This window comes from Saccostrea cucullata, unplaced genomic scaffold (genome assembly GCF_032062105.1).
Source record: "Saccostrea cucullata isolate Sc308-1 unplaced genomic scaffold, CSIRO_AGI_Scuc_v1 ctg392, whole genome shotgun sequence".
NCBI lineage: Eukaryota > Metazoa > Mollusca > Bivalvia > Ostreida > Ostreidae > Saccostrea > Saccostrea cuccullata.
In genome coordinates this window covers 14,549-34,846 of record NW_026922758.1, presented here as the reverse complement: position 1 = coordinate 34,846, position 20,298 = coordinate 14,549, and the positions used below count along the sequence as shown (strand labels likewise).

The 20,298-nt window shown below is 32.3% G+C and overlaps 3 protein-coding genes across 6 annotated transcripts in view; 2 read left to right on the top strand and 1 right to left on the bottom strand.

Annotated features, from left to right (window-relative positions):
- The window catches only part of LOC134262385 (uncharacterized), a 73,016-nt gene extending 69,409 nt beyond the window's left edge, over positions 1 to 3,607 (bottom strand). The window contains exons 1-4 of one of the 4 annotated variants that reach the window (XM_062744763.1): positions 3,568 to 3,607; positions 1,025 to 1,239; positions 424 to 674; positions 39 to 150 (exon numbers count right to left, since the gene is read on the bottom strand). In XM_062744763.1, the coding sequence (XP_062600747.1) occupies positions 39 to 150; positions 424 to 674; positions 1,025 to 1,238 (577 nt within the window). In that variant the 5' untranslated portion in view covers position 1,239; positions 3,568 to 3,607. Of the gene's footprint in view, positions 1 to 38; positions 151 to 423; positions 675 to 1,024; positions 1,240 to 3,290; positions 3,495 to 3,567 lie in introns of those variants that run through there. The other 3 variants (XM_062744764.1, XM_062744765.1, XM_062744762.1) reach the window with 3 other exon arrangements.
- A 5,780-nt stretch (positions 3,608 to 9,387) lies between these two features.
- On the top strand, positions 9,388 to 10,596 carry LOC134262383 (acetylcholine receptor subunit beta-like). The gene has a single exon (XM_062744761.1). It carries the CDS (start codon positions 9,388 to 9,390, stop codon positions 10,594 to 10,596), a length of 1,209 nt encoding a protein of 402 aa, XP_062600745.1.
- Positions 10,597 to 17,291: 6,695 nt separating this feature from the next.
- On the top strand, positions 17,292 to 18,464 carry LOC134262382 (acetylcholine receptor subunit beta-like; the record flags this gene model as incomplete). The annotated part of the gene is made up of 1 exon (XM_062744760.1): positions 17,292 to 18,464. A coding segment is annotated over exon 1 (1,173 nt), but the record flags the coding sequence as incomplete, so codon positions are not given.
- Positions 18,465 to 20,298: the final 1,834 nt, after the last annotated feature.

The window sequence follows — 20,298 nt, the reverse complement described above, 5'->3', positions numbered from 1 at the left end:
TTCAAATACTACTATTTCCAAGCAAATATTTAACAAACCTTCTGATTTCTTGATATTTTCCAGTAAAATCTGTGATGTATTTTCCTGGACTTTTTCTGAGCTTTTTGGAGTGGTGAAATCTTTTGTTTCCCAGGAAATTACACTAAGTGTCTATAATTATACAAAATTTCATACAGATAATAACATAGAAACCTGTATGTGGAAAATGTTAATGAACAAAATTAATCTACACATGCCTCTTTTAAACAATTAAGCTGGTGCTGAGATATCTTCTAAAAATCTCAATGGATATTATCATTATGCTTTTCTTTAACCTGTATTGTAAGGAAATAAATTGAATAAATCAATTTTAAATTGAGAAATAAATCTTTTTGATTTTCTAAAATAAGAAGCCTGTTTTAGGTGTTTGTCATATAAACCCACTTTTTGTTGTTCAGTATTCTCCTTTTCATTTTCTCCCTTGTCTCCAGTAGCTGTTTTATTTTGTTGCAGAGAGTTTTCTCCTCCTGTGGCTGTTGATGAGTTTTCTTCTAGAACTACACTGTCTTCATGAGCCTCACTTACTTCCCCTGATCCATTATGTATAGCTGTAGTGTCCAAAACATTAGCTCCAGTTACCTCCCCTACACTGTTTGTTGCTGACTGCTCACCGAGATCTTGTGATCCTTCAACACCTAGAGGATAAAGAAGGAGATTTTAATTACTGCTTTAAAAAATATAATGTGATGATATTTCATAATTGATGAAAATATTTTTCACTTCAACTGCCTTTTTTCCCATCCTCACTCATTCACTCTGTGCATGGATACTTGTTAATATATACAACTGTAAAATATGTTGATACGTATCATTGTTAATTATCCTTCATGTAATCTTTTAGATAAATAAAGAACATGTACTTAACATTCAAAATATCCACATTACATTTCAATGAAGAAAATAAAACAGTAAAACTTTTTTTAACCAATAAAAACAATTCATTTTCACAATTTTTTACTTTAAAAAATCAGTATCAGAATTTTACCCAGTATCTGTGCCAGGCCATCATCTGTGATAGTCAGGGAATTGTCGGAGATCTGAATTCCGTCCTGGGTCAGGATCTGGTAGGTCCCTGGGGGCAGGCCTCCCCCCTGTAACCCCTGCTGCTGGAGGATCAACTGAGTGGCATCTTCCAAATTTAGGGTGATTGTTCCTCCCTCAAAATTCCCTATCTTACCCTCTGTGAGATCATCTTCCATTCTAGAATTACAAATCCTAATTACTATAAATGGAATGTAAAATCCTATTCTTCAAAGTACACCAAAGATTTCCTGCTACAGAACAAGTTGTTTGATTGTCCCTGTTTTTGACCATGCATGTGAAATAAACTTTTTTCTGTCTTTCACCATTTTTTTTTATTTCAGGGAAACTTTTTTTGGCTTATCTAATGTCAAGGAATTTTTGGTAGTTGATTTTGTCCCCCTCCCCTTCCCCCAACTGAAAATATATGGCTGTGCTCCCCCAAAACTGATATTGCTTACTATGGGCCTGACAGACTATGGGTGCGTTCACAGTTCTACCATTAGTACCAACTTTCAATATACCATTGGTACAATAATTTGACAATGGTACCAACTGTACCAATAAACCCTGAACGGGTATTGGCATACAAATGTAACAATTTTACCAATGTTACCAATGGGAGTCCAATGGAGACATTGGTAATACTGAATTACAGATTTCTTTGTCTTCTAAGTTACTAGCACATGCCAGAATCGCAAGAAAATCATAGCAGACTCATATCCGACAAACAAACCACATTATGATCACACTTCTTTAGTTGCCATATCTATGAGTTTTATATAATCCATTTAATGGATCATGTCTAAATCATACTTCAAAATCATGAATATAAGTGTTTGATATGATTTTTATGTGATTTTGGCATGATTTGTTAATAAGGATTAGAGGAAAAATCGTTTATATCATTGTAAATCCGGGATCCCAGTCTTTCTAGCTTGTTGCCATGTCGATAACTAGCTGTGACGTCATTTACCAACACTAACCACACTCTAGACTGTCTGCAGAAAAATATACCATTGGCAAAAAACATTGGTACCAGTGGCATGCCAATGGTAATTAATTTTACCAACGGCAACTTTTGTCTACCAACGGCAGAACTGTGAACGCACCCTATGAGAAGTATACAAGTGTTACTGTGATTTAATATTAACATGGCATTAAGATATGGAAGAAATGTTTTCCTAGATCTTGAGGAAAGGGAGTTAAACTCATATAAAACTAATTTTCTGCATGCATGATTAATCAGGTAGCTAGCTTTCATTACACGGCACGTCGATTTACCCAAATGGACCCAAATGGACCCAAATGGAACCCAAATGGACCCAAATGGAAACAAATGGACCCAAATGGAAACACAAATGGACCCAAATGGAAATCAAATGGAATATTAAATATGTATTATCGTATTTTATTACTTATATAAAATGATAAAAATAAATGATCTTACAGTTAAAATTGAGTTTTAAATAATAAATTATTTCTAACATTGTATTTTGAGACATGAAATTAAATTATTTTTTATATCATTTTATATGTACCGGCAAAATCAGGAGGGTGGGGGTTGGCCTCTCAGTCCCCCACCCCCCTCTCCACTTTGTTCTGACTGACATGGACACTATTTACTCCAGTTTTGTATTCAATTATGTGCAAAAGTTATTACAAATGGGAAAAAAAATCGAATTTTGTTTTTTAAATACAATATAAGAAAATAATTATTAAAATGTTCCCCTTTTATTAAGTTCATTATTTGCAATATTTTAAATAAGTAAACATTTGAGAATACGATAATACACTGTATAGATATATTTTATATTCCATTTGGGTCCATTTGATTTCCATTTGGGTCCATTTGAGTTTCCATTTGGGTCCATTTGGGTTCCATTTGGGTCCATTTGTTTCCATTTGGGTCCATTTGGGTTCCATTTGGGTCCATTTGGGTAAATCGACGCACCCTTCATTACATGTGTAAGATTATCAGATGAAGACTTTTGTAACATGGCATATATGAACACATCAGAGACTGACTGTACATGTATATATACGGCCCATATTTGCCTCTTTCTAGAATGCACTAGTTGATGGCAAAACAAGAGGGACATGTAGGCCTACACTTGTTTTCGAAAGTTTGCGTTTCTTACATATAGACCTAGCTGTGTAATGTTGACTGTGTAGGAGTATGGGCAATAGCTGAACTGACTGAAAATATATTGTTCATTGTGTACTCTTACAATAAAACATGGCAATGTTATAACATAGGTGGTCGTGTAAACCATGCTTTTCATCTTTTACATGGATCATGAAGTGCGTGCCTGTCGTATGCAAATTACATTATTTTGCCCGGAATGGTCTTCGGGCTGAATGCTAGCATCCACTCTTCTTTCACATTGAGATAAGGTGCGGGACTGTTTGTTTTTTCTCAAGAAAACAATCAATTTATTTTATAACACTAACAAATTGGCAAATTTGTCAATAAATAACTTTGTAAGTAGAGTTTTCTTTACTTACTTGCTTGCCAAGGAACAAAATGGCGTCCCGCGAAGTGAAAATGACGTCATCCATCAAGAAAGATAACTCTAAAATTGGCTCCATGGTTGGAAAAAGAAGTCATAATCATCAGAAATGCAATGGATGTTATATCTTTATTGCAATTAAAAATAAGTTGTCATGCATTATCAGTGAAAATTGTTATTTTTATAAATTTGTATGTTTTTTTAAAACAGATCTAAGCAGTATGCATGTCTTAGCTTCGTAAAATGTGCTTTTGTAATTACATGTACAAGTTTATAACTTATCTCAAAAAAAAAGTTTGAAATAATTAAACTTATATTAAATACATACATATGTCAGGGACGTATACTGTTAGTATATAGGTCCCTGCATATGTATATAAAATTAATTCTAATGATGTGCAATTTTTGTACTTTGTTTATCTCATATACTACAAATTAATTATTTGAAACTTCTCACTCTCTCTCTCTCTCTCACTCTCTCTCTCTCTCTTGAAAAGGAAGTATTTATTTATAGGTATGAATTCGAACTTCACAACACAGATGGGTAAAAACTAAATTATTATAACAGTTGGTTTTTCAGATATACGGTACATCTTTGAAAAAAAAATAAAGAAAAAGATCTTTTAAGAAAGAAAACAAGATCGCAGACATCAGACTTACATGCATAAACAATGGTGATTAATCGTGCGCATCTAGGTAATCAATCAATCTGACAAAAATTCAGAAATTTTCATGGTCTCTTTCCACAGATACTTGATTCGCTTATAAATTATGAACCATGGTATACTATGGATTTAAAAAAATATCTAATCGATTGCACGTGTCTCTTCGTATTTTATTAAAGTAATATAGAATTATTTAAAATAGTAATAACTAGAGGACTGTGAGCAATGATCTCACTTGAAAAAAAAAAAAAGCCTCCCATATAGTTATAATGGATAAGTCAATGTTTTGCTCTGGGAGACCCAAAATACGCGTCATATCAAAAAGTAAAATAGGGGGTACACAACGGCATTATGTAATAAAGAATCTGTGGGAGTATCGATGATTTTTATTCAGTAGAGGAGTTGCAGATAACAGAAGGATACCCTTCAAAATCATAAAAAGAATTGCAATGTCCATGTTTTGCTATGTGAAACACAAAACATCAGTATATGTCAGATCAAAAAGTAAAATAGGTGGTGCACAATTGCATTATGTAACAAAGATTCTGAGAAAGCCTCATTAAATTCCATTCATGCAGTGGTAAAGGAGGATTTGCGGATAAGAGGTGGACACCCCACGGACGGACATCCCGATCACTACATATCCTCCCACTTTTCAAGCGGGGTATAATGACCATAGAATGAATCTCAAAGAATCTCATGTATGAAATCAATAAATGAATAAAATGTGTTTTCAAAACAAAAAAAAAATAATAATAATAAAAGAAAATTAAAGAAAACCATATTTTGACCCACCGTTATAAAATATACTTTCAGTTTTATTATTTACATTGATAAATCATCAAAAGTAAATAATAAGAGAAATATTTTCCATGAGGGAAAAACAGAGTAAATATACACGTAAACGACAATAATAAAACCCGGTCTTAACTCTTAATCCGGGGACTATTAATTTCAGAATTTAATTTGAAAGAAATACTTCCTTATTATAATCATGCAATTGACTGAGCTAAATATTCGGAGCAAAGAATATTTTTTAAACAACGTGACATTAATAGAGCCCCATCCTAATTCCAGCACCCATGTCTCTGGGACTTTTAATTTACAATTTTAGTAAAAAGCATTCTTTCTCATCATTATCGTGCACTTAGTTTGTATGCCACATTGTACATGTAAATGACCAGAGGAAGAGAATTTCTTCCAAAAAAAAAAAAAAGATATACGGTATTTTTACTAAATATACATGACTTAACACCACAACCCTGATCCTGGAGCCAAAATATTCACAATTTTGGAAAAAGGCCATTTTGTTCATCATATCTATGTATGTATAGTCTTTTTCTGCAAAATGTATATGAAAACTTTTATATAAAAAAAGCACTTTCTATTATACTCTTATACACATAGATATCATACAGCTTCACTAAAGGATCTATATAGAGCCCCCTCCCCCTAACACCACAACCCCTTACTTAGTGAGTCCAGTTTGATAGTAATTATCCCCCGCTTGAAAAGTGGGAGGATATATAGTGATCGGGATGTCCGTACGTCTTTTACGCTTGATTTGGAATATCCATCTCTTATCCGCAACTCCTCTTACATAGGTACCACTGAATGAAATTTAATGAGACTCTATTCACGAAAACTGCACATTAAACTGAGGTACTCTGCATATGATTATACTGGTAAAGTCCATGTTTTGCTCTGGAAGACCCGAAATAAGTGTCAGATTAGGAGGTCGTAATGGCATTATGCAATAAAGAATCTGTGAAAGTATCATTAAACTTTATTCATTGATATAGGATGAGTTGCGGATAAGAGATGGATACCCTTTAATATTACGGGAAAAAATGGTTGTGTCCATGTTTTGCTAGATGGAAACCCCCAAAATATGTCCGATCAAAAGTAAAATAGAAGGTGCACAATGGCACTATGTAACAAAGATTCTGTGAAAGTCTCTTTAAATTTCATTCAGTGGTATGAAATGAGTTGCGGATAAGAGATGAGTACCCCAAAGGGTAACAGACGGACGAACATCCCGATCACAATACATGTATATCCTCCTTTTCAAGCGGGGAGGTATAATAAGAAAGTAGCTAGTATTGTCATTTGATGATGAACAGATTTAAAACTATATAAAATTAGATTTTTAAAAGTTATTTGGAAGAAAAAAAAAATCAACGAAAAGAAATCTCAATAATTTCTTGGTACACTGTGTATCAATTTGATCTTTTATCCTTAAATTATACAGTTTTTGCAAGATGTTAATACAGTGTTTAATTGTGACATGAGTAGTAATGAAGGAGGGATTATGTTGCAAAGTTCTAAATGAAAGTATTTTTGTGTATATTGTGTACCTGATAATCCCAGAATCTTTTAATCTCGAATGTCTTTAACTTCTCCTCATGACATTTAATCCTACTTTGACGTTTAATCAGATTTAGGCTAAGGAGATATTTTAAAATTAATACATATGTACCTGCAATTAAGGTCAAGATCTAGTAAATAACTTTAGACTTTATTTTTTTTCGTTCTAGATCCATTATGACGTCATAATCAATTCCAACTTTCTTTTTCCCGTACTTTACGGCTTTAGCAGAATTATGTTTATTTTCATGACATTCAGTTGAAAATCATATGAAAAGTAAACCGGATACCTATATTAAATTTGAGATTGATTTAAAGAAGAGGCCATGAACATACTAATTACCGTTTTCTGAGAGACTGTAGGCAATCGGGATACATTTCCTTTGTGGAATATGAAAAAAACTCCCATTTTCATGACTGGTTTTCTTTTCATTGAAAATGACTGTTTAAAATACAGTTTTTCATCTTGTTTACCTACAAATTATGCCCCGAAACGCCTTATTTGGCCAAGCCTAAGTTGTAAAGCATCAATAAAGGAATTTATTTCTCAAATTTGAAAAATCTGTAGGCACCTTTCATTTACTAGATCTTGACCTTAAAAAAGAAAATAACGGGACTCCCAGACTCCTACGATATCACGTTTGACCTGACTTTCTTTTTATAATCGGGAGATATATAGCTTAATTCCGGAGATATTTTAACATTACGTACATCTCTTATGTACTCTCATACCACTGAATGAAATTTGATGAAACTTTCACAGAATCTTTATTACATATTGCCATTGTGCACCTCCTATTTTACTTTTTGATCCGACACATATTTTGGGTTTGCCGGCCACAGGAAAACATGGACTTTTTCACCAGTTATAACCATATGGGAGGCTTTTAGCACATTTTTAGTTTTATTAAAGGTAGTTGAAGGTTATTAATCTTGAAGTAAATACATGATCACAGGATATCTAAAGCATGTACATAAGTACTAACCAAGAAGAATTTGATATATCAACCTAAATATTAGCTCTACAGCCTATAATTTTACCTAAATTCAAACTTTGAAATCCCGATCTTTCAAGTGGATTCATAATTATCTAAAATATCTAAATAATTCCGTAGAAGATTACGCTTGAATTAAGAAGGGCCAAATATGAAAAAAGAAGACCTTTTAACATTCAAATGTTTAAATATATAGATGTGAAATTATATTGTTTTAAGCAATTGAGGGGCAATATGAAAATTATCTACCCTCTGTCTTGTTCGGCCATTATTATACCCCTGTTTGAAAAGTGGGAGGGTATATAATGATAATACGATATATCGACGACGTTATGGTTTTTAAACCAGTTAATACTTCCATTCATATATCGATTCGATATATCCCAGTGAGCGAGAAGTAAAGTATAATATCAAAGATTTTGAAAATCTGAATTATATTTAGATAATTTACTATAGCTAAAATATCGATTGTAAGCTAACAACAAAGATTTATGATAAACGTGATGATTTCAACTTTTCAATCGTCAGCTTCAACTTCCCTTACTTATATATACAGCAATATAAAACTATCAATTGCTAGTGGTGTTAATGTGTCTCATTTGATTCGATACACAAGAGCATGCTGTACGTATGAATGATATCTAAAAGAGATAAGCTATTGACAATTAAAACAAGTTAATAAAACAAGGTTATCAACAGTCTCATTTGAAGTCATCATTAAGCAAGTTTTTTTCAGACGATGCAATGGCCTTATTATCATGAAGTAAAATTCTGACTGACGTTATTAATACAAATTGTTAGGCCATTATTTATACACCGAACTAATGGATTTTCCCATCGTTCCTATAATGACAAGGAGCACATGACGGTTGTGGCCGGAGATGCTCATTCCTCCATGGCGCCTGATCCCAACTCTGATGTTTTGGAGGTCTGTGTTTGCTCTGCTCCGGATTTGACCATTTGATTAGACATTTTGATTCAATTTCTCATCTATTGATATATCAGTACTCAGTTTGTCAGCTTAAAAACCGAACTCTCATACTTTTAATGGACAAGTTGCACTGTAAAAAAATAACTAGTTAATGTCACAAAATTTAAAAAAAAATAGTAGTTTTACTAGATATTGATATATATTTACTAGATAAGATTAGTAAATTTAGAATTGATGAGTAACGTTCACTAAAGCGCTCCACAACTCACTATCTTAACCAGTAAACTGAAAGTTTACTAATCACGACCAACGCTTTACGAAACACACTAGTTAAATTCACTAGGTTTTTCTTTCAGTGCATGAGAATGCTATGTACAAAATTAAAAAAAAAATGGAAAAGAAAACTAAAGTGAACTCAAAAGTGAATCTCTTCGAAGCGCATTTCAGATGAGAAATGGAGTATTTTTCTAAATATAAACATAAATTAAACATACTAGTAAAACAAAATTATAATTGAACTTTTTTGAGAAATAGATTGAAAGATAGAGTGATATAATGAACACAACTTTCCATACTATGCCAATTTTATTAGACGAAAAAGTAGGTCAATTTTTTACTACGTAACCTGTAACATGGACTAAAACGGTTACATATATACATGTAGTTTGCTTTGCCCTCTTGTTTTTAAAATAAGATCACAAAGGCGTTTAAATTTTTGTGCATTTAATCGTTTCTTAAGGTCATTAACTGGAATCATACCATGTAAACCAGACTTTACGCCGTGGCGACAAAACGCATTATATGACATTTGTAATCACGAATTACAAATGCAAACGGAGTAAAACAAAAAAAGAAAGATGCTCGGCAAAATCTCGTTTCTATCGCTTTTATTGGGAATAGAATGTTACACTATTGCCGAAGAAACTTTGCTACATCAAAATTTGTTGAACGGTTATAACAAAAGAATTCGACCAGGAGCTGACAGAACTAAGCCAGTAAATCTAGATGCTAGTTTCACTCTGACAGCAATTAAGGAATTTTCTGAGAGTGAGGGGAAAATTGCAGTTGTCGGTGCATTTCGATTTAATTGGGAAGACGAGAGATTGATTTGGGACCCAGCAACCTACGGAGGCGACCTCCACAACACTATTATGTATTTCCAAGACATATGGGTTCCACAGTTTGTGAATATGAATCCATACAATGAGCTAAAACGCGTTGGTCTCGATGAAATGTATTGTACACTAACCGAAACTGGTCAAGTTACTTTTATTCCGCCAGATTTGTATGAATCTACGTGCGATGCCGATGTGACGTATTACCCATTTGATAAACAAAAATGTTCCTTATTGTATTACATTCCTGGGTACTACATTAGCGATATGAACATCACAGCGGCATCATCAACCCTTGATATGGACCTCTACGAAAAGAATGGACTCTGGCAGGTATTAGAAACTTCCTTTTCTGTAAAAACAAGTGCAAAGAATTTTCAACTTATCGATCTCACAATATCAATGACCAGGCGCACGACTTATTATGTCGCTGGTCTTCTTTTGCCAATAGTGCTTATGAATTTCATTCAACTTTTTGTGTTCCTCCTTCCGGTTGAATCTGGAGAGCGCGTGGGATTTAGCATCACGGTTCTCCTAGCGGTAGCGGTTTTTCTTACTATCATTCAGGAGAAACTTCCGGAAGCTTCAGAACCAAACGTATCAGTCCTTACCTATAAACTATTGGTGGACATGATCATTGGATGCGGGATGATTTTAGCTGTTGTGATCGGAATGAGGTTCTACCACAGGAGCGATGACATACGGGTTCCTTGGATTCTTCGTGGATTTACACGTTGTTTTTATGGATGTTGTACTCCAATTAACTCAAAGCAGTCAGTCAATCCTGACGAAGTTGTTGACATAAAATCTGAAAAACCAAGCAGGGGTTCTGATGGAGTATCTATAACGTGGAATGATGTCGGGAAAGCATTTGATAGAGTTTGCTTACCTCTCTTCTTTCTGTCATTGGTGATGAATAATATTGTTTACTTCATAATAATATTTGTGTAAAAGTACTTTCGAAGAATATTTTTTGAAATGTTACAAATAGAACTGCAAAAAGTATCAAAAACTTGAATGATTTCTTTTAATTCGTTGAATTAAAAAAAAAAAAACGTTTAAGTAGAACATCTGCCTCAGAGATATAAGATTTACTTTTTTGGTTGATGTTTTGGATAACCTTTTTAATGTAGTCTTTATTGATACAGACAATCTGCTCATGCAGTCTCTCCTTTTGTTTGCTACCTCTACTAGTCAGAAGTCAGTATCGTTTTCATTAAACAAGTGTTCATCAATCATGTGTCTTTGTTATCAAGTACTATGATTTTTGAGACACTCTTTCTCATAATAAGTCATCATATATTAACAAATGGTAAGCAGACACGGGCCTCTCAATGCAGGAATGGGATCAGGATCCTTACAAAAGTGGTAATCCTTTGTCGACCGGGGACACCCACCATTTTCTCTTTATCATGATCGGGTAAATTTAAATTAAAGTGTAAATATTAATGACCAAACAATTTTTATGGAAAACATCAGTCAAAATTCATCTCAGAGATAGTTTGGATTGTATTTTGCAAACAAGTCTTAATGACGGACTATACAATTTGGGAAATGTTGACTTTAAACAAAGTTGTTGAAACCCTGTATTATCAATTTATTTGTAAGTAGTCTGTATTGTTTAGGAATTGATGGTACGTAAACAAGGGTATCATATGAACAGGGAGAAATCAATCCCATGTACGGATGATAATGTTATAATCTTATTGCTTAATCAAAGAAATTGTCGATAGAAAAGTTGAAGAATTTCACGTACAGTGTATCATAAAGTTTAGGACTAGTCATACATGTAGTTTGTAAACATATTTTTCCTGTAAAACATCTATACATTTATATGTATCAGTTTTGTCAGACTCAGTGGGTCTTTTCCTTATTCAGTGGGATATATTGAATTAATGACATTCTTTTCACTATATTTTATAATTGTGTATCGGTATATCTATTTTCAAAGATGAATGGTTTTGCTTCTAAACTAGAAAATTAGTAAAATCTGTTTAATTCTCTAAAAAATACTACGCCAATATGTACTTTTCTTTTGAGAGCATTGATGAAATCTTAAAATAATAATAATAATGATAATAACGATAGCTTATAAGATAATTGATCTGGAGAGATTGATTTTTTTAATCACAAATCAAAAAGTTGTTTCTGCTACAAAATGACAAATCTTTTGCAACAAGTTCAAAATTTGTAATTAAAAGCTAGAAGAACTGTGAGCATTGAGCTCACTGAATAAAATAAGTGTCAAAAAGGTATATTGTAGGAGGTGCACGATGGCAATTCCGGTTTGTAATAAAGAATGTGTGAAAGTACCATTAAATTTATTCAATGGTATAGATAGTTGTGGATGAAATATAGATACCCTTCATTTCTATACAGAAAGAACGGCAATGTCCATGTTTTGATTTGGGAAATCCAAAATATTTGTCAGATCAAAAAGTAAAGTGAGAGGTCACAATGGCACTATGTAATGAAGATTCCGTGAAGGTTTCATTAAATTCCATTCAAGATGAAACAAGAATATCAGCAGTTTCGTTTTAAGTCATCATTTCGTAAGTTCTATGGTCGATGCAATGACCTTGTCAGCAAATACAATTTATCATTGGGTCAAATTCTGACAGACGTTTTTCATACTAATTGTTAGTATATTATATACACACTGAATTGACGATAGATTTTCCCATTATTTTCCGATCATGACAAGGAGCACTGGTCAGCAGTGGATTCTCACTCCTCCCTGGCACCTGATCCCACCTCTGATGTTTTGGAGACCCGTATTTGCTCTGCCCCCATTTTGTTTTGTTTTATGGACTTTTGAGCTTGAATACTGTTCGTTATCTCCATATATTCAATCAGTAATACAAGAAGAGTTGCGGACCCAAAGTGTAACAGACGGATAGAAGGACGGACATCCTGATCACTACATACCCTCCTATTATTTTAGCAGGGGATATAATTAAGTTCCTCACTAGAGGAATTCAGAAATGAATTATAACGGTCATTTTCGTTTTTGAAAAGCTTTGGACTACCTGATATTTGTTGAATTAAATGCATAACAATATGGCGTATTGTTGTGTGCGCTTTGTATTATAAGAGCTTTATTTTGTATTGAGCACGACAGATCAAATGGTATTCTATATCTTTACCCAATACATTGTATATTATTGTGTAACTTCTAATAAATACATTACCTGTCAATGATTGAGCAATTATATTCGTTATGATGGAATATTGCAACTTTTTAAAATAGATATTTGGGCAGTTTGAAATAATACAATAATTTTCAAATCCTATAGATATCATAACGATCGTAATAAGAGAGTTTGAATAAGCATGAATTATTTGAAGATAACGATACAGTTTCCTTCGCCAAGCGCTCAGCAATCCAGAAGTGAAAGTAGGAATCAGGACCATGACCTTAAAAACGTACGTCCCTCACGGTAAAAAATAAGATGCTCATGGAGGAGTGCCGAGCATAGGTCTAAATTTGAAGCCGTTCACCGGCATACGGTGACGTCTTTATTCGGTGAATAAATAATGGTTTAGCAATAATCAATGAATCGAACGCCAGTCAGCATTTGATTGTTTTAATGATACATTTGTTGAATTAAATGCAAACAATATGGCGTATTGTTGTGTGCGCTTTGTAAAATTATTTTGTAGGCATGAAATCAAATGGTATTCTATATCTTCACCCATATATTATTGTGTAACTTCTAATAAATATATTACTTGTCAATGATTGAGCAATTATATTCGTTATGATGGAATATTGCAACTTTTTAAAATAGATTTTCTTGTTACATCAACTTGTTTGTCAATAACTTAGTAATAGCAAGTTCTAGAAATTATTCATACGTAGAGTATGCTCTTGCATATTGAAACAACTGCCGTCCTGTCAAACCCTTTATTCGGTGAATAAATAATGGTTTAGCAATAAGTATGAAAAACGCCAGTGATAAAGGTTTATTTGCATAAGTAAAATTATCAAATGCATGAAACAAGGTCATTTGTATTGATTAGATATGAAATGATGAATTTAAACGAGACTGCTCTCCATCAACTTGTTTGTCAATAATATAGAATACCAAGTTTTAGAAATTATTGCTGGTGAAGGGCTGCAATATTGAAACAACTGAGGGATGTTTATCTCGTATGCAGGTGATAAAGGTTTACTGCTGCATAAGTAAAGTACAAATGTTAGTTGACTTTTGAAAAGATAAAATCAACACGTTTGTTTCACAGCTTTTACGTTTATCACAGTGCTTGGTTGTTATATTACCATGAACGTCTTATTCTAGTAAAATACCGCCCCATATTTTAGTCGCCTTTTATATAGACATATCAATAGGAGTGAGTAGTAATAATTCAAATTATTTTGCGAATGACTAATGAGAAATTGAGTTAATTAGCGACTTCCATTTTAAAGAAAAAAAACACGTTTGTTTCCTGCTTTTATTTTATCACAGTGCTTGGTTGTGTATATTTGAACGTCTTATTTTGGTAAATTGAATTCTAATATATTTTATTTCAAATTTATCTAATATATAGAATCTATATCAAAAGGAGTGAGTAGCGTTAATTCGAATTATTTTGCGAATGACTAAATACAAATCAAGTTAATTAACGACTTCCATTTTTAAAGAAAGAAAGCTTTTTATGTTGTGAAAATTCCTGTAATTTAATTTTTCGAGGGAACGGTTGTGTAACATTTTGAAATGTCGAGTATTTTGGTTTCATTGAATTTAGTAAAATTTCGTAATTTCAAATTTTCTTCGAGCGTTTGGTATTCAAATCTGATTTACACCAGGTCTTCTCAAAAATATTGATCAGTACTAGTGAAATTTCTTCTTCACTGCTGTTAACATTTTAGCTGGATGCATCTGAGGAAAAAGATCGTGACGTAAGTGAAACTTTACAATTAGCTGCAAACAATAATATTTTTGTTATAAGGTTTGTTTTAGGGGTTTTTATGAAGTTTAGAAAAATATATATTATTTTGACAGCTGAATTATCAAAGATAGAAGAATGTGTGGTTTTCATTTTGCAAATTATCGCTAATTACTGTGAGATTTTAACATCTATCCGATACTTTTATTTTAATCTAAAGAGTGTCATTTTTTTACACATATTTTCCATTGCTTACGTTATTTCTTCCACTGAATTCCCAATATTTATGAAATAATGAAACTAGCTAAAAGACTGGGATTCCTTTATTTTTTGTCTGTTTAAAGGTCCATTCTTCATGTTTATATTCACCATCAGACATTGTCTAGCAAGATAAGACTGATGGTGTAGGGCGAAGAACATGTTAAAGAATTACGTTTCATATGTTTTATATCTAGGCACTGTAAACTGTTTACAAGTTTATTTTCGAGGCGTTTTATTTTCGCCCTTTCAATCTTGCAAACAATTTCGTTTTAAATCGCCCAGTCACACTTTAAAAAAAAAATATACATATTGATTGTATGAACTCGACCCGTTTTAAATTCTCCCAGCCCAATTAAGGACGGAAGGGGCGAAAATAAAACGGGTGTGAAATTTTACCTGTATTCAATAGTTGTATAATTGAAATGTTAGGAAGCAATATGATGTATAATGTAAGAAATACGAGATGTGGACATGAATGATGGTTATAATAAATGAGTTGACCTTTTGTGATGAAGAATACTGCATGTTCTTATATATTTTTTTGTCAATTTCTTTGTTTGCTGGCATATTGGAGTTAAAGAAACAAGCGGGTTGTTTCAGCATTAGTTCTGCTCCTGATTGGCATTGTTTCAATGGTCTGTTGAGCTTGACAATTCTTCATTCCCTCCAAATTACATTATTATATGTAATAATTTCTTCTCTGATTGGCTGAGATCAAACTATGTAAAAATACGTGTGACCTGCACGTTTCCAGGTCAATAAAAGATTTTATTTACATTGATCTAAAAATACATTGAACAAATTGATTTGGAAAGCTATTTGTATTTAAACTACTATAACTTTTTTTTCATGTGAAAAAAACATAAGCGAATATATATTTTCGGGTGAGGGTGGTAAGAGGGATGCAGGGACATCATAACACTTTTACTCAACAATTTTTACTTTTTGGCAGTCAGTTTTCCCTGATAATACTCCTTCCTTTAAAAAGCTATCCTAGAAAAAAAAAAACATACATAATTTTTTTTTCATGGCAAGTAAAATTGATAAAAAAAAACTAAAAAAATTAATACGACCTGTAAGGTTGATAATTTTGTTCTCTCAAATAAATATATGCAAACAAGTAATGGGTTTTATCATTATTATAATATAGTAAAACAATATGATTTTAGTGGAAAGTAACTCTATTATAAATTCACCTCGCCCTCTTTTATTCAAAAAAAAAAAAACACAAAATAAAATTTTCTTTTTTCGTAAAACGTGTCGGTTTAAGTGAGTTCTTTCCATGTTACTTTTCTTGTTTTCTACTAAAATAAAAGAAACATGGGACATGATAAGATTGTGCATTTCGAGTCTCTTTCTACATTAAATGTATATATATTTTCAATTTTTCTTTATTTTGGAATAAGAATGTGGATGTTATGTCAGATCAGTATTTTCCTGCATTTTCACGTAGAATTATACTGTCTGTTTGTTTGTCTGAAGGATGCGTGTTATAATGTTTGAAAGCTATAGTATGTAAAAGATCAGTTCTGAATGACTGTGTATGCTTCAATGTCTTTAAGTTAGATATATCCGATTGTCTTTAAATCTTTTTTATCCTCTACTCATGAAATGCTGTTGTTTTCATAACTGAACCTTTAATCATCTTACATTAAAGGGTTTTAAATATCAATGTAGTATGTGATATAAAAACAAACAAATAAATCCAATAAACGAAAATGAATGGATCGATCTTAATTTTCTTTAAAGAATTCTTTTTCGCTTAAAATTACATAATACTGGTATCGTAAATAAATACACATCAGAGTATGATAGGCACAGATAATACATAACTTTTAAAAATTATAATAGGGAACGTCATTAAAAAAAATGATTCAATAGTTATTATTCTTTCTTATGTTTGTTTTTTTTTTTTTGTTTGTTTTTTTTTTTACATAGATTTGCATTTTGAAAGCAATTCAACATGGTTGTTTTAAACCTTATCCAGCAAGGGAAAACATTAGCATTGATTAGATTCCTGAGTACAAATCAAGAGTGCAAAATGCCATTGGTCCTTCGAAACACTGAAGCCTTAAAATTTTTGAAATTTAACATTTTATTAGAAACATTCAAAGCTTACTATTGACCAGTAATCACCTTTGATTTGCTCAGTCTGCGGAATACTACTTATTTTCAAAGATTAAAAGTAGAAGTACTTATCAGCTGGTACTTATTGTTATCTACATCATAGAAACTATTTTGTTTAGAAGGATTATACGTCTATGATATCATGTTCCCTTATTTACAAAAAACAAATCACAAATCCGTCTTAATTCTTATGCAATAATTCTCAACAAAGGTTAAAAACAGGAATCTCAACAAAGGTTAAAAACAGGAATCTCAACGAAGGTTAAAAACAGGAATCAAATTCTTTTGATAATACTTTTCATGCTGTTGTGGCACAGTGATGGAGCCTTGAAACGTTGACACAAATTACAAATGCACAAAAACTAAAGATGCTTGGGAAGGTCTGGTTTCTTTCTCTTTTACTGGGAGTAGAATGCTACACGATTGCAAATGAAACTTTACTACATCAAGTTTTATTAAACGGATATAACAAAAGAATTCGACCCGGAGCCGACAGAACTACGCCGGTTAACATAGTCGCCAGCTTCAATTTAGTTACACTCAAAGAATTTTCCGAGACGGATGGTAAAATTGCAGTTGTCGGTGCCTTCGGATTTAGTTGGAAAGATGAAAGATTGGTCTGGGACCCAGCATCCTATGGAAATGATCTCTACAGCACTAAATTTTACTTGAAGGACATATGGGTTCCAAACTTTGTGAATTTGAATCCATACGATAAACTAAAACGCATTGGTCTGGATGAGATGGATTGTGTATTACAAGATGATGGAAGGGTGGATTTTCATCCGCCAGATCTGTATGAATCTACGTGTGATGCGGATGTGACGTATTACCCATTTGATAGACAAAAATGTTCCTTATTGTATTACATCCCCGGTTACTATTCTGAAGATATCAATATTGAAGCAGCGTCATCAACGTTTCATATGGAACTCTATGAAGAAAACGGTTTATGGGAAGTCACGGAAACATCCTTTACTGTAAAAACAACGGCTAAAAATTTCCAAGTCATCCATCTTACAATATCCATGACAAGAAGGACTACCTACTACATAGCTGGCCTACTTCTGCCAATAGTACTCATGAATTTCATTCAACTTTTTGTGTTCCTCCTTCCGGTTGAATCTGGGGAACGCCTGGGGTTTAGCATCACGGTTCTTCTAGCAGTAGCGGTTTTTCTTACTATAATCCAAGACAAACTTCCGGAAGCTTCAGAGCCAAACGTATCACTTCTTACCTATAAACTGTTAGTGGATATGATCATCGGATGTGGAATGATTTTAGCAGTAGTGATTGGAATGAGGTTTTATCACAGGAGCGATGATACACGGATTCCATGGATTCTTCGTGGATTAACACGTTGTTATTTTTGCTGCAAGCCAAAATCCTCAATCGAACCTGACGAAGTTGTTCAAATGAAATCGGAAAAATTGGATATGGAGTCAGATGAAATACCTATGACATGGAATGATGTTGGAAATGCCTTTGATATTGTTTGTTTAACTCTTTTCTTTCTCTCTTTGGTATTGAATAATATAATTTACTTCATAACAATATTTGTGTAAAATACACATATTTTTATAGAAGGTTAATTAAAACATTCAATGCATTTATCTTTTATTCTATGGTCTCTCTATTCATTTATATATAAGTAATCATCAACACCCTACTTTCATATATATCATTTCAACATTTTTTTCTTTTTTTTCAGTGATTGATTCCATCACTGTTTTAACCTTCCCAGTATTGCTTTTAGTGCTACATTAATTTCATCTAGTACATCTTGTTTTACTTCTAGTATATCATAACTATAACCAAATTAGGTAAAAATGTATAATTATGTGTAGTACATAATGGTATCGACTTCTTTCAAAGGAGTATATTATTTTTTGTAAGCACTTAAAATTGCAATTACAAAAAATTAAAACAATATTCACACTTATTTTCGGCAAAGTGGCACTAAGGTAAATGTAATAGGTGAATGAGAAATTGAATTAGAATTACTTTCCTTGTTAAATTTAAAGAGGGATACTAATTCTTGACCTATTCACATAACGCTAATGTCTTATCTTTCACTGAACATTTCATTTTGTGACAGCATTTATAATGGTCATCGAACCTGCTATATTCCTCTTTCTACTTTATGTAAGTTGATGAGTCTGTTATTTTCTTTGAATGTGAATGGAATAATTAAAGTCTATATCCTCTCTGTTTAAGGATATTTAAGATTAAAATTTGCTTTAAGTTTGTAAGAATGTAAAATCAGTCATAAATTTTATTACCACATGTATTTACAAATTGTGGCCACTAAGTTATTTATTTAGATCACCATTGTACATGTGCGCGCACGATTATAACCTATATATATATACACCGTAGTAGGCAGACGGAAAGTCTCAAGGAGTTAAATTCAAACATAATCACTTATAAGATTATACTGTTTAAAGGCATCCACTTTGAATAGAAATTTGGTAAATAGTTTAATGATAATGAATTGTTACTGAAATCCACACGACAATCAAAATTTGTGAGATATGATGAAAGTAAGCTATTTCACATGTATATGATAAAGAACAAACTTTTTAATGGATTAATAATTCTGTTTACTCTACGAAGATCAGTATAAATCTAGATAAGAATCATAGAGAGGTTAAGCATGTATGATAGATTATATAATATTTGCTGGTTTTGAGGCCAATACGATGATTGAGCCACCTAAGGTTTACAAACTTCCGATAGGGCGAAGGGAACATTGAACTCTAAGGGTGGCAAAATCACCGTATTGACTAGAAAAAATTGTTATATAATACGATGAAATAAAATTTGCAATCAGTAAGCAGAACTTGTCGTCACTTTTGTATGTGTACAGTATGTGTATATAAGACAAAGTGAGAAGCGAGAAAGACTAATCATTTTAACCATTGTATCAAATGTGAAATTTATTCATTCAACTTTTTTGGTGTGATCTAAATATGATATCTCCACCATTAGGTAGAATGCGTATGAAATATCCGTTCCTGGCCGATCGATCTTTTTGAAAAAGTTCTTTTTTCCCACTTTGATAAATTTTTATTCAAATCCTAGTATTATAAAATAAAAACTCATGTTTACCTACAAGGTAATGTTTCTTACATGTAGTAGATTTCTAGAATGCTTGATCAAAAAAAATAAGAGATTGAGAATTATTCTATCATATGAATATATTTACTATTATTTAAAGTGATTCCAAAATAAATGATTCTTTTTTTTTCTCACATGACCTTCATCACATTATTACAAAAAAGTTATCGTCATCGTATATCAATTAAAGTAATTTCTTCTAAATTTTCATTGATGATTTTTATCATTACCTCTTTCAAAGGAAGTTTGCAAAGT

What these genes read in the sequence shown, in the direction of transcription:
- LOC134262383 (XM_062744761.1), top strand. Translation starts at nt 9,388, where the DNA reads ATGCTCGGCAAAATCTCGTTTCTATCGCTTTTATTGGGAATAGAATGT.